Genomic DNA, 12,141 nt, shown 5'->3' with positions numbered 1-12,141 from the left:
CCAGTATATGGTTATAGATTTGATTATTATCTAAAATATTTTTATATTTAAAAACAAATATTTAAAATATTTATGATTGTCTGTGAAAATACTAGTGGTGGTGGTGGTGGTGGGCGGTAGATGGCATTGATGTAGTTAGTGGATTGAGTGGTGGAGACGGAGAGCTATAGCGTAGGTGCCTTCCCTCGATGAGTCTTTGGATTCCCTGGAGGCATCACGTATTAATAATAATAATAATAATAATAATAATAATAATAATAATAATTCATCATTATCATCATAACGCTAATTACGGGTATAGACCATATTGGTCTGTTCCAGTCTCATTATCCATCCAATATTCTTTTTTGAGATCTACCCTGCCTTCTCTTTCCAATTGGCTTATATTTTAATATTTGTTTTTGCATTTGTTTAGGATATCGGGTGTTGGCCATTCGGTTTACATGCTCTATCCATTTTTGTTTATAATTTTTTAGTTTTTCTTCTATTGATTTTGGCTTTAGTTCTTTTAAAATGTCTTCGTTCCTTTTTTGATCTAATAATGTGTATTTTGCAGTTCATCTCATTTCACTTGTTTTATTCTTTGTTTATCTTGTTTGTTTATTGCCCAAATTGAACTGCCATATAATAATGTGGGCACTGCTAAAATATTGTATATTTTCAAACGTATTTCTTTTTGTACTAGATTTGGGTTGAGTGTTCTATTTATCAGGCCTATAATCTGTAAAAATTTTCAAGTTTTTAATTTTATGTCTTTTTCTTCTTCACATGATATTTCACATCCAAGATAACTGAAAGTATTTATCTGTTCTATTATTTTATTATTAATAACTATTATTATTAGTAACAAATTATTAATAACAAAATGCCATTGTTTTAGTTTTATCTATGGAAATTTTCATTCCAAACTGTTCTACTATAACGTTAATAATAGTTATGCCACGAAATGTAAAAATGTACCAATAATAATGCCCAATACGCTGCTTTCAGACTTATAAGGCCCACGGCCTGGCTTTCGAAGGAAAAACCCTTCTACTTATGAGGCGACCGGCTAACTCACCTTCAGACTGAAGGCCCTGAAAAGGGTTCTTGGCTTACAGGACGAGATCTGAACCCAGATCTTTCCAACCAAAGGGCATGGTGGGAAACGAGACTGGTACAGAAGGCTTACAGGATTAATAACAATAATAATGGTCACTGAAGTATATTATGGCACGTAAAATATGCGACGTATACCCAGATTAAAAACAAACTGGAATTAAAAGTATTCCATATTAATCCCCCCCCTCTCCCCACTCCAAAAATTAATTTTGAAATCTTCCAATAAAAATAAATTTACTCGAGATAAAGGAAATTCGTAAACTACATGCTGGGTTATAATATCATAGTGAGATTTTGTTTTCGTTGTATTACTGTTACTGCTTCCTATTAGCTTACTTTATTAATTTATTTATTCTAAAAATAAATCTGTGTGCTCTTAGAATTGAAATGTGATTTAGTTAAAATAAATCCCCTATTGAGGTAATTTCTCTTTCTTAATGAAAAGCATTAATTTAAATATTTTTTTGTCTCAAGCTATCTTTACGCACCCAATTCGATCTTTATACGATTCCAGACATATCATATGCTCAATACTTTGAATTAGGAAATAAAAACTTTCCACTCTTTGATTTTCTTAATATTGACGAAGCATTTTCCTGGAAGAATATGAAATACCAAACCAACTCTTTAGAGAACATTATTTAATATATGTCAAGATAATAAAATATCTGTGAAGTACAATAATTTAACATCAAGCTGGAAACCAATAAATAGAGGAGTACAGGGTTGCCCTCTCTCACCTGTTTAATTTAATATATACATAGATAAAATCATAAAATAATGGAAGGTAACTAACGAAGGAGAATTCGAGATAAACCGTAATAGCAGATTAGCTACTCTACTCTTTGCTGATGACCAACTAATCCTTGGAAGCAATGAAGATGAATTACAAAAATCATTATACAGTCTAAAGAACTTGATAAAAACATATGGTATGGAAATATCAGTAGCCAAACCTACCTTACTTTATGGCAGAGAAATATGGACAATAAAAAAAGCAGACGAAAGAAGACTCGAATCAACTGAAATGAAATTTCTGAGCAGAACTGAAGGACAATAATGGACAAAATTAAAAGTAACGAAATCAGAAATAAACTTGGAATTACAAACTCCCTAAATGAAGCAGTTATTTGCTACAGAGAAAAATGGAAAGAACACGTACTCAGAATGAATAGAAACAGAATACCTAAACAAATTCTAAATTACCACCCGAAAGGTACCCGATGCAGAGGAAGACCCTTAAAAAGATGGAATTTATGGAACTTATAAATCACTTGAATTCAAGATTTATAAGTAATTTTCTTGAAAGAAGTGCTTTAATTTGGTACAGCGTTTTGTTTATTTTGTTTCATTATAAGATACGGCAAAAAAGAAAATAAATATAAAGACAACAAGGTCACAATTTCAAAGGTTTCAATTAAATTGAGAAGACTCTTGGAAGCCATATTTCATCTTTCTTGGCTAATGGATTGGAAATTATTTGTCACACACTATTTCCTGTCAATGGAAGAGTACAGTAGGATGTTTCATTATGCAATTCTTCACTATAATTTGACAAACTAATCATTCCACTCAGTCGTTTGGGGGTTGTCCGGTGAGTATTTGTTACAAGGAGATGACATGCTAGGACATTGAAGCAAGCTACTTTATTATTTTTTTATCAAAAAATTACAATAAAAATTTGCACTAATTTAATAGCAACTCACTCATTATTATATTATGAAGATTTAAAAGAATGCAAAATTCTTTCTCGTTTTTTCATTTTAATATCTTAGAAGAGATTGAAGTCTGCAATATGAAACGATTATACCAGAGAGAGAGAGAGAGAGAGAGAGATGATGATGATGATAAGAAGGAAAAAAAAGGGCTAAAAGGAAACCAGCAGAGTTGTTAAGTGTTTTCTTTCCAAACTCTCCCTTTGTGAACACTACAAACACAGAAGTGCAAGTGCGAGGGAGAATTAATCTTGCACCCCGCGTACCGTTATTAAGAAGCAATTTATCTTGTCGTCTTTTGTTCCTTCATTGCACATTCCTGTCGCGACCGTGTCGGTTGTTTGTGGTCAGCTGTTATCAATACGTCAGAGGATGACACGCCACCTTGAATTTCCAGCCGATCGACACCACATGGCGTTTCTAACCCATTCTCCAAGATACGGGTTACGATCAACAAGGGTGGGGATCAATAAGATATGGAGAAATGAACTTATAGAGTTGAAGACTTCCTTAGAGACTAAACGGAAGTTGAACGAAAGTGAAGTCTCTCGGGAATGCAGACAGTTTTCGCCCGCTGAAGCATTTCCTGGCAGACTTCGATCAATTGCCTCGGGAGGGTTGATGACTTGTTCGATGAACGTAATAACTGCCGTAAATTCAGCACGTTTCCGGCAGCGTAAATGAAACTGCACTAGTTGTCAAGTTAGTGTTTGCAGTAATCAAAAGTGTCCCGTTGGGAATAATGCTCATTCATTATAGAGGCTTGAATTCAGACTTAGGTACTGAAGATTCCATCCGTTTCGTATTGTTAGCAAATGCTCTGAATATTTCAAAAGAAAAAAAAAAAAAATCCCACTCAGAACTTTTTTCTGTTTATCTTGATCTGAATTCCAAACATCTATAAATTCTGCAGAATTTAACATTTTTTACGCTTCGATTATCCTAATAATTAAAATACATTCACTTATCGTAAGATTTCTTTTGCTCATAAAAATGAAAAGGGTCGTTATAAAACTGCTTCGTTGTACGTAATGTTTTATTAGCATTTCGACTATTACCAGAATATAATTTTTTTCGAACTGTCACGTATTTATTATCCTATTAGAATTTCTAACAGACCGTAATCAGAGAGATTAAAATCATTAAATGATCTTTCACTCCCAAGAGTATCCCCCTCAACACTCTTCATGATGCTGTCTGACTTGATTAAATATATTCGGCTGAAATTTATTATACTTCAAGCGTCACTGAAACAAAATCACTTCCGATTCACCATTATGTATTGACTTTTTTTTTTCAGCTAAAAAAGATGCTGCGTAGTGTGCTAATCATCATCTACTCCCCTCCCCTCCCCCTCCCCCACTTGAGAAATGTAGTTGTCAAGCTTTCTTCTGATCAGCTAAATCATTTTTATTAACAAAAAAAAAAAAAAAAGAAAGTCACATTAAAAAAAAAATCTTTTCACTCCCTTCGCAATAATTGCAATGTTAAAAAACGGGAGGGGGGGGAATAACCCTAAATATTAACATTTCTAAATATTTCATGACTCTTGACCTAATTTTAATAGCACAAAAAACGATTTCATATATTTGAATTACTCAAAACTATAAATTTATCTGTAATTAAGGGAAAAAAAACTGTGACTAGTAAAAAATTATGAATTAGATTATAAATTTGAGTCTCATTCAAATTGATTAAATATATTCATATCTCACTCAGAACTTCTTTAAAATTTAAATTTCATTTGAATTTTGGCAATTTGGAGTTTATATCGCTACCGACCTGAATAGAATTGTGTCTCAATGAAATCGTAATAAAATTTAAATCATTCTCATGCGTGATCGCATATGTATTCAGATGAAGCTGACTTCATTCCATTAACAAATGAGTGCTAATAAACTTAGAGCTGAAGGCAGAAACCAAAATTCCATCATTGTGATTCAACAATACAGAAAACTATGCACGAGATCTTCGTCAAATATCTCACTCAATTCATAAGATTTTTGCACGAATAATTTTTATTTCATGTTTAAATAGATTTAATATTTGAAGAAATATCTTAGATAGTTTAAACTTAAAACAGCCAATATCCTTTTTTATACAATGTATATTTATACCCTTTTAATTATTAACCGACGCTATGAAGACAGTATGTATTACATTATGTTGTGCATTCTTCTCTCTGGTGTTCTTGTTTGTGGAATAAAAAAAAAATAATAATAAAATAAAATAAAATAAAATAAAATAAAAAATTCGCGACTTAAAATCAGGAATCTCAGCAGCATGAGGCTTCACACTTGCGGTTGGGTCAATTAACTATTATAAGAGATATTGTAGTCCTATTGGCATTGTAACTGTTTCTACGTTATGATTTCTCTACAAAGTTCATTTAGAAATTAAGAAAGTGTCAGTAATCCGATTTCACGATTCCCACTGAATACAGAGTAACCCCCCCCCCTCTCCGGGGAGGATATTCCAAGACAAGATAGTGGATACCTGAACTTTGCAGAAAAATCATAACGTAGAACAGTTTAACTTAATAAACTTTATTTAATTTAATTAAATAAAGTTTAATTTATAAATTAGGCACATTAAGAGATTAAGAACAATAAAACAGAAGAATTATAACAACATACTGTAATAAACGTTGCGCTTTGGGGGCCATTATTAAGTAAAATAAGGGTTACTTGAACACAAGCAGTGCGATACCACGACAGTCGATCTGATAGTAAAGCGTGGTTACGTTGGACAAATAGATGATTTATGTCCCAGTCGGGACGGCGCGAGTTTTCATCACGCTATTCAAAAAGGCGTGCAATTTAAAATTTATGAATTGTTTATTTCTGTAATTTTCTATTTAATATTTTCGGACTGGAGTTGACCGCGGATAATAGAAACCGTGGAAAGCGAACCCGCGTACAAGGGTGGGTGGGCCAATGTAATAACAAATAAAATAAAATAAAATATTAAAAAGTGTACTTGTCGATTATGTTCATAAACTATTTAGACTTCTCTTAAATAGTAAGTTTTAATCATAATAAACATTATTTAGTTTAAGTTGTATCTAATTTTATTATTTTTCTTGAATACACCTTTTTAATATTTTGATGAGTAAAGTATAATTGAAAATGAAAACATCGTCCAATTTCAAAAGTCTTTCCGAAAGACTTCAAGAAATTTTCACTCTAAAAGTAGATTTTCTTGGATTCTTCATTAAAGAATTTGTAATTTAATAGCATCAACTACAAAATAAACAAAACTTAAACCTGTGAAATACTATTTAAAGGTATTTTAACTTAACGTGCAATTTTATAGATAGATATAGATATTTCTTTACTATTTCGAGGAAAATAGCTTGCGGTTGCATTATTATTATTTAAGCATCCTCTTGAAGGAGCTGGACATCTGATTTAATATAATGAAACCACGTTATACAGGAGATTTATACTATTTCCTCATCCTAAAATTATGGTTCCAACAGTCACGAATACTTGGCATAGAGTTAGCCTTAAGGGGCTGTAAGCACTACGGATTATTAGTAACCATTACAAAAGCGACTTTTGTTTTCTAATACAAACCACTTTGAAGGTCAGGATGTCTATTGGAAAGTATTGAGGAGATGAAATAAATTCTACAGAAACCTAACTCGAAATTATTTTTAAAATAAATCTAGTTAAAATTGATGGCTTATGTATTCTGTTGAGAATCACTCTACAATCTTTATAATATATAACCTAAAACTGAGACGTAACCACAGATTATGAATATCTACGAGGCTTGTCACTTATCCTGTCGAGTTCCTTAATTCACAAGACTCGCCATAAATTAGCATTTGCAATATGCATTCCGGTAATGAGAAACTTACATAACGGTAATAGACATCAGATAATGCCTTGCACGCACAAATTATAGAGGCAATAATTGTCCACTCCACTGCAAAAGTTTGCAGCGGTTTCTATTCGACAATGTTTCGTTTACGACTATTAACGAAACACCGACTCTGTCACTATCGTTTGAGGAATGATTGTTCCACCAACGAGGGATTATATGTCGCCTATCCAATTTGCCGAATAGAAAATTTATATATTTATCTCCTAAAATGAAAACTTATCGTCGAGTTACCTTACTGTAAAATTAATTGTTGCTTTATTTTTAAACACTCAAGTTAGTGAGTTGTTTACATAATATATTAATATTACAATAACAATAATGAGATTAATTTTGAGAAATAATTTTATAGGAATGCCATCCTGTGGGTAGACCGTCCGCTGCCTCTCTGGGGAGTTCAGGTAATAATAATTTTGGAAAAATATATATATATATATATATTATATTTGTTCACATAATATATTATAAAAATATTATGTTTTTATTCATAATGCCGATCATAACTACATCTGAAATTGTAATCTCATTTTGATAATTTCCAACACTCCTTCTATAAATGTATAATATTTATACTAAAGAAAACGCAATCTATGATTATTTTGCAGGTGAGGATTATGATTATATAATGTATTATTACTCCAAGGGTAATAATACATTATTATTACCCTTGGAGGGTAATAATAATGTATAGCAATCTGTAGCCAATGAAGTGCTAACTGAGGCTCGGCTATTGCTGTTACCCTCCTGCCATGATCAGAGCTTTTATTTTATAGCTCAATAACATTAATAATCTTATTCCTACACTGTCCTCTACAGATAACGGGGAAGATGAAAAGCATTCTTGCTTCGCCCCTTTAAGCCAGTCCTTTTAAGGACTATAAGGTTGATTTGCTTAGTAATTGTTGTTATATTATTAGGGTTTTTTTTGTTTATATTATATATTATATATCAACGCGTAACTTAAAAACAGTGACTAATACTGACAGTTACAGAGCATTGAATGTATTGTAAATATGTTTGTAGATAACTTTGGGTAATAAGGAATACCACGGTTTCTCGCCTATAAAGTGTTGGTACCTCCGGGAGTAAATTGTGGCCACACCACGCGTAATTTCAAAATGGGGACGCCCGGTATGATATGATATGAATGGGCTAGTTTGTATTTCATATTTAAAATATAGATTATTGTTTTCGGATGAAAACATCCGAAAACAATACTGTACAGAATGTAGGACTCTGAGAATGAATAGAAATTCATTGAAACTGTTCTCAAATTATATATATACACACCACACACACACACACACATATATATATATATATATATATATATATATGTGTGTGTGTGTGTGTGTGTAGAACGTTTTTATCTTGGGTTTTGCTTACTTGAGAAAAAATTTCTTGGTATCTTTACCATTTATATATAGAAACATTGAGAAGTTTGCAACTGCTATGCATGCTAAGTGCATTTTTTTTTTCATTTTTGATTAATAGGTAAAGACACAGGACCAGATAACTAAACTACTTTCTCTCTTTGCAGGTGTCAATTTCTGTAATTAGCTTGTCTGAGGCCTTACTAATAGCTTACTTAGGATACAAGGTAAAAGATATTATTCTATTTCATTAAGAAATGTATGGCTAATTTAACTGTTCTGAAATATTCCTGATTATTATATGCAACATGTAAATCCGTAGAAGTCTGTCTTAAAGTGTGTGTGTCTGATAACTGAATTGTAAATGAATTATTCTGTTTAATAATTGAAGTGTGTGTGTGTTTGTGTGTGTGTGTTCAACGGCGCTTATTCAGTGCAATCTCTAACATTAATCTTATGATATATGCTATTTTAATTGTTGTTTTGATGTGTTCATATCCGTGGCTTTTGCAGGGAAACATATGGCAACAGCTGTGTTCATTCAACGTGATTCTGGAGCTAATGAACAACGTTCCGTTCTTAGTGACGGTATGTCTGACTGCTTATTAAAGTGTCAATTCTTGTCGCTAAGTTGTGAATGTTTCCACATAACAAAACAACACACACACTCCGTTGATTTAAGCGAAGTTAAACTTGTAAACCGTCTTTTACGGTAGAATCTGGAGTAATAAAGTTAAAAGGAGAATGAGGAAAGCGTATACGTCTTAATTATTGTGGTGTTTCATACATTTTTAGTTCTTTCTTAATTATTATAATGCTATTCTGTATATATTTATGTTCGCATATTTATAATAAAATGGTATTTCTTTTTAAAATTCCGAGTATATTTATATTTATATTTCGGTATTAATAACAAAATAATGGTTCTTTTACACATTCCAAGTATATTAAGCAGTTCTAGAGAAGCTTGCAATGGTAGTGATACATTGACAATTGACATTTATGTCTTTAGAAGTGAAGCAAGATGCTTTTCATATTCCCCGCTATCTGTTGTGGTTACAGTGAGGGTAAAATTTATGAGCAATTTCTAACAGAAATGTATCAATTTGCCTGAATGGCGAATTGATCCATAACAAAATTCCAAATTACATCAACTAGTATTTTATAAAAAAAATATAGCGTTATAAAAGAAATATAAAATATAAAAGAAAATTTTATAAATATCTATAAAATTTTACGATACCGATGTTGTTTTATAACATTTTACATAATCTGCGAAATTTAAAAAAATATAATCGAAAAAAATGAATTCTTTCTAATAATCAAAATGTATGTCTCATTAAATAAATCAAATAATACGTGTACTATTTCATTTTATTTCAATGCTTTATTTTTAATTTTTAGTTATATTTATTTGTACATCTGATATACCGTGCTTGCATATGGAAGTGACTTATTAAATTTCTTCAGATAGTAATGCTTAACTAATTTCAGTTAATTGATTTGAATTTCAATTTCTTTACAGTTATGTTGGCCCCCACTCAGAAATCTTTTTATACCCACCTTCCTGAACTGTTGGCTGGCCAAATATGCTCTCGAAAATATGTTTGTAAGTAGAATTTATTTCTTTAATTATATCTATTGATAAAAAAATCTATTTCTCCCCTATATTTACATGATATTTATTTATTTATTTGAAATAAATAGTATTTATTTCAAACTACTAGTTTCGCAGACTGAGCTTCCGTAGCTCAGTCAGTATAGACGAAGCCGTTTGGTCGGAAAGAACTGGATTTGATTCCCGTAGGGTTTCAATTTTCATCCGGAAATTCGGGTCCCCCCAGAACAGGCAAACCGGCCCTGTGAACACGCGCATCATTTACAGACATAGGACACACCAGGAGGCATAAGGGCTAACCACTTTATCCTCGATACGGTAGCGGTTGTGAAGTCCACAGCGAAAGAACCTCAATGGTTCGTGAAAGCTTAAGACAAGACAAGTTTTGCAGACTGTTTGGTCTGCTTTCCTGAGATTAAATTAACAAAAATATACTTGCAAAAATGCTAAATATAAAGCAAGATTCATTGGTCTTTCAAAACATGAAAATAGGCAATCGCATTTCTCAATACTGATGTCAACTAAAAACACGTTTTTTAGCTGGTTAACTTATAAGCTTTCGTATCCCATCTCTTCTAGATGACTTAATACCCAACAATATCCACAAATGAACGAGTACTAAGTCACTCTTCATATTGCATCACGCATCATGCGAGTGACGATCCAACTATGAATGGTACGCAACGAATTCATACATCCTTACTTTGCATATTGTCAAAAATTTGAATACTTTTTTGAACTTTCCTTTCTGTTGTTACATAAGTTCAAAGACATCTTAGTCTGTTGCATTTTCATGAGGACTTTTCAATTGAAGATGAGTTAGCCAGTCTCATACAGAGGTGGAAGGTGTTTTTTCAATCCAGGAATCTCGTGTTTCTCATTCCACAAAATAGGAAAACAGTCAAGAAAAAAGTAATCTATTAGCACCTATATTATTATTGTTGGTGTTATTATTATTATTTGACACCTCCAGAGAGTCCAAGGACTCATTGAGGGAGGAGGGTACCTGCTCTAAACTCCGTCTCCACTACTCAATCCACCAACTGACCGCAACTACACCAACGCCATCTACCGCCGACCACCACCACTAGTATTTCCGCTGACACTCACAAACATCTGTGGGATTCGAACCCGCAGCCTTTTGGCTGTAGAACGGATACGCTAACCTTGCTGGCCAGGTGGTTACTCGGCCAGCAAGGCCGGCTACTGACCTAATAGCTTTAGTTGCTTTAGTTGGTTCTTCGTGATTGGGTCTATTCATATAGCCACAGTTTTATACTGAAAGTCGAGTGATGATAACATCTGTATAGCTTGTGTAATTTTCGGCCCTATAAATTGTTGCCACGACCAGAGTTAGCTAGTCTTTAATTTTTTTGGGACTAACGACACAGATCTCTATATCAGGTTGTTGATTTCGTTGTTTGTGTGTCATGCCACATGTGCGTGGTCATCACTCAGAACTCTGTGCGTACTCATATTACATTCTGTAAAAACTAAATACCAGATCTTGTGTGATGAGTCGTATCATTTATGTAGACAATTACTGGAACATTTCTCTTCGAATGGCTTTAGCATTGTAATATCTATGTTGCAGCATGTACCTCTTAAAGTTGTTTCAACTTTGATAACGTTATTGAATGGTTGTTTGGAATGAAGTTGTATCGCTAAAATCTGCATACTTACGAGATTTCCTTTATTTTTCGGTAATCCTCCTGGACAACCTTGAGATATCTCTGGGTGCTAATGCTAAATTTAAACCTTTCGAAAAAATAAAGCATTCAACTTTGTTTAATGTGTGTGTGAGTGTGATGAGAGAATTATAACGGATTTTTCTTATGAAAAATCCATCCAGAATTTATTTCATACTTGAAATCGAAAACAACAGAACTCTTACAAACTCAAACTTAACGTGTTAAGTTCCTTAACGTATTAATCTTCATGCAATAGTTTCTTAGTCATGAAACCTTTGTATAAAATATACATAAAGAAAACAAATACAAGAAGATCCCTACATAAAAGTAATCATTTCGCCTAGCACAGGAATGGTGCATTATCCCTTAGTGAAAACAACTATGCTACGATCTTCGAAGAATAGTTGTTTTCATACTTCAGTATACTAGTTATGGAATCTGTTGTGTGTGTGTGTGTGTGTGTAGAAATGTGCAGAAGTAATTACAAATAATCTAGAATTTTATATCTAATATATATTTCAAACTATATTATTTTTGAGCCTGGTGAAAACTTATATCGTCTTAAAAAATTGTAAAGAAGTTTATCAGAATATATCGGCAGCAAAAATGTTATAAATAAAACTCATTAAGAAAAATATTCAATTAATTAGAATATTATAATTTTAAAATATTTTAAATAAAATTATAAAAAAATGACGGAAATTTAATTATCATATTACATGTTTAAAATAAAATTCTTATCTTATAAAAAGTAA

The 12,141-nt window shown here is 32.2% G+C and overlaps 1 protein-coding gene across 2 annotated transcripts in view; it reads left to right on the top strand.

Annotated features, from left to right (window-relative positions):
* The window catches only part of LOC150104060 (potassium channel subfamily T member 2-like), a 165,539-nt gene that overhangs the window by 67,496 nt on the left and 85,902 nt on the right, over positions 1 to 12,141 (top strand). For both annotated transcript variants that reach the window (XM_090396723.1, XM_090396724.1), the window contains 4 exons: positions 7,057 to 7,105; positions 8,245 to 8,304; positions 8,591 to 8,665; positions 9,603 to 9,686. In XM_090396723.1, coding sequence (XP_090252849.1) covers positions 7,057 to 7,105; positions 8,245 to 8,304; positions 8,591 to 8,665; positions 9,603 to 9,686 — 268 coding nt within the window. The remainder of the gene's footprint in view (positions 1 to 7,056; positions 7,106 to 8,244; positions 8,305 to 8,590; positions 8,666 to 9,602; positions 9,687 to 12,141) is intronic.

Source organism: Typopeltis vanoorti, chromosome 8, assembly GCF_054136105.1.
Source record: "Typopeltis vanoorti isolate ZY-2024b chromosome 8, IOZ_Tvanoo_1.0, whole genome shotgun sequence".
NCBI classification, from domain to species: domain Eukaryota; kingdom Metazoa; phylum Arthropoda; class Arachnida; order Uropygi; family Thelyphonidae; genus Typopeltis; species Typopeltis vanoorti.
Note: the sequence above shows the minus strand (reverse complement) of the source record. Positions and strands in the feature narration are given on the sequence as shown.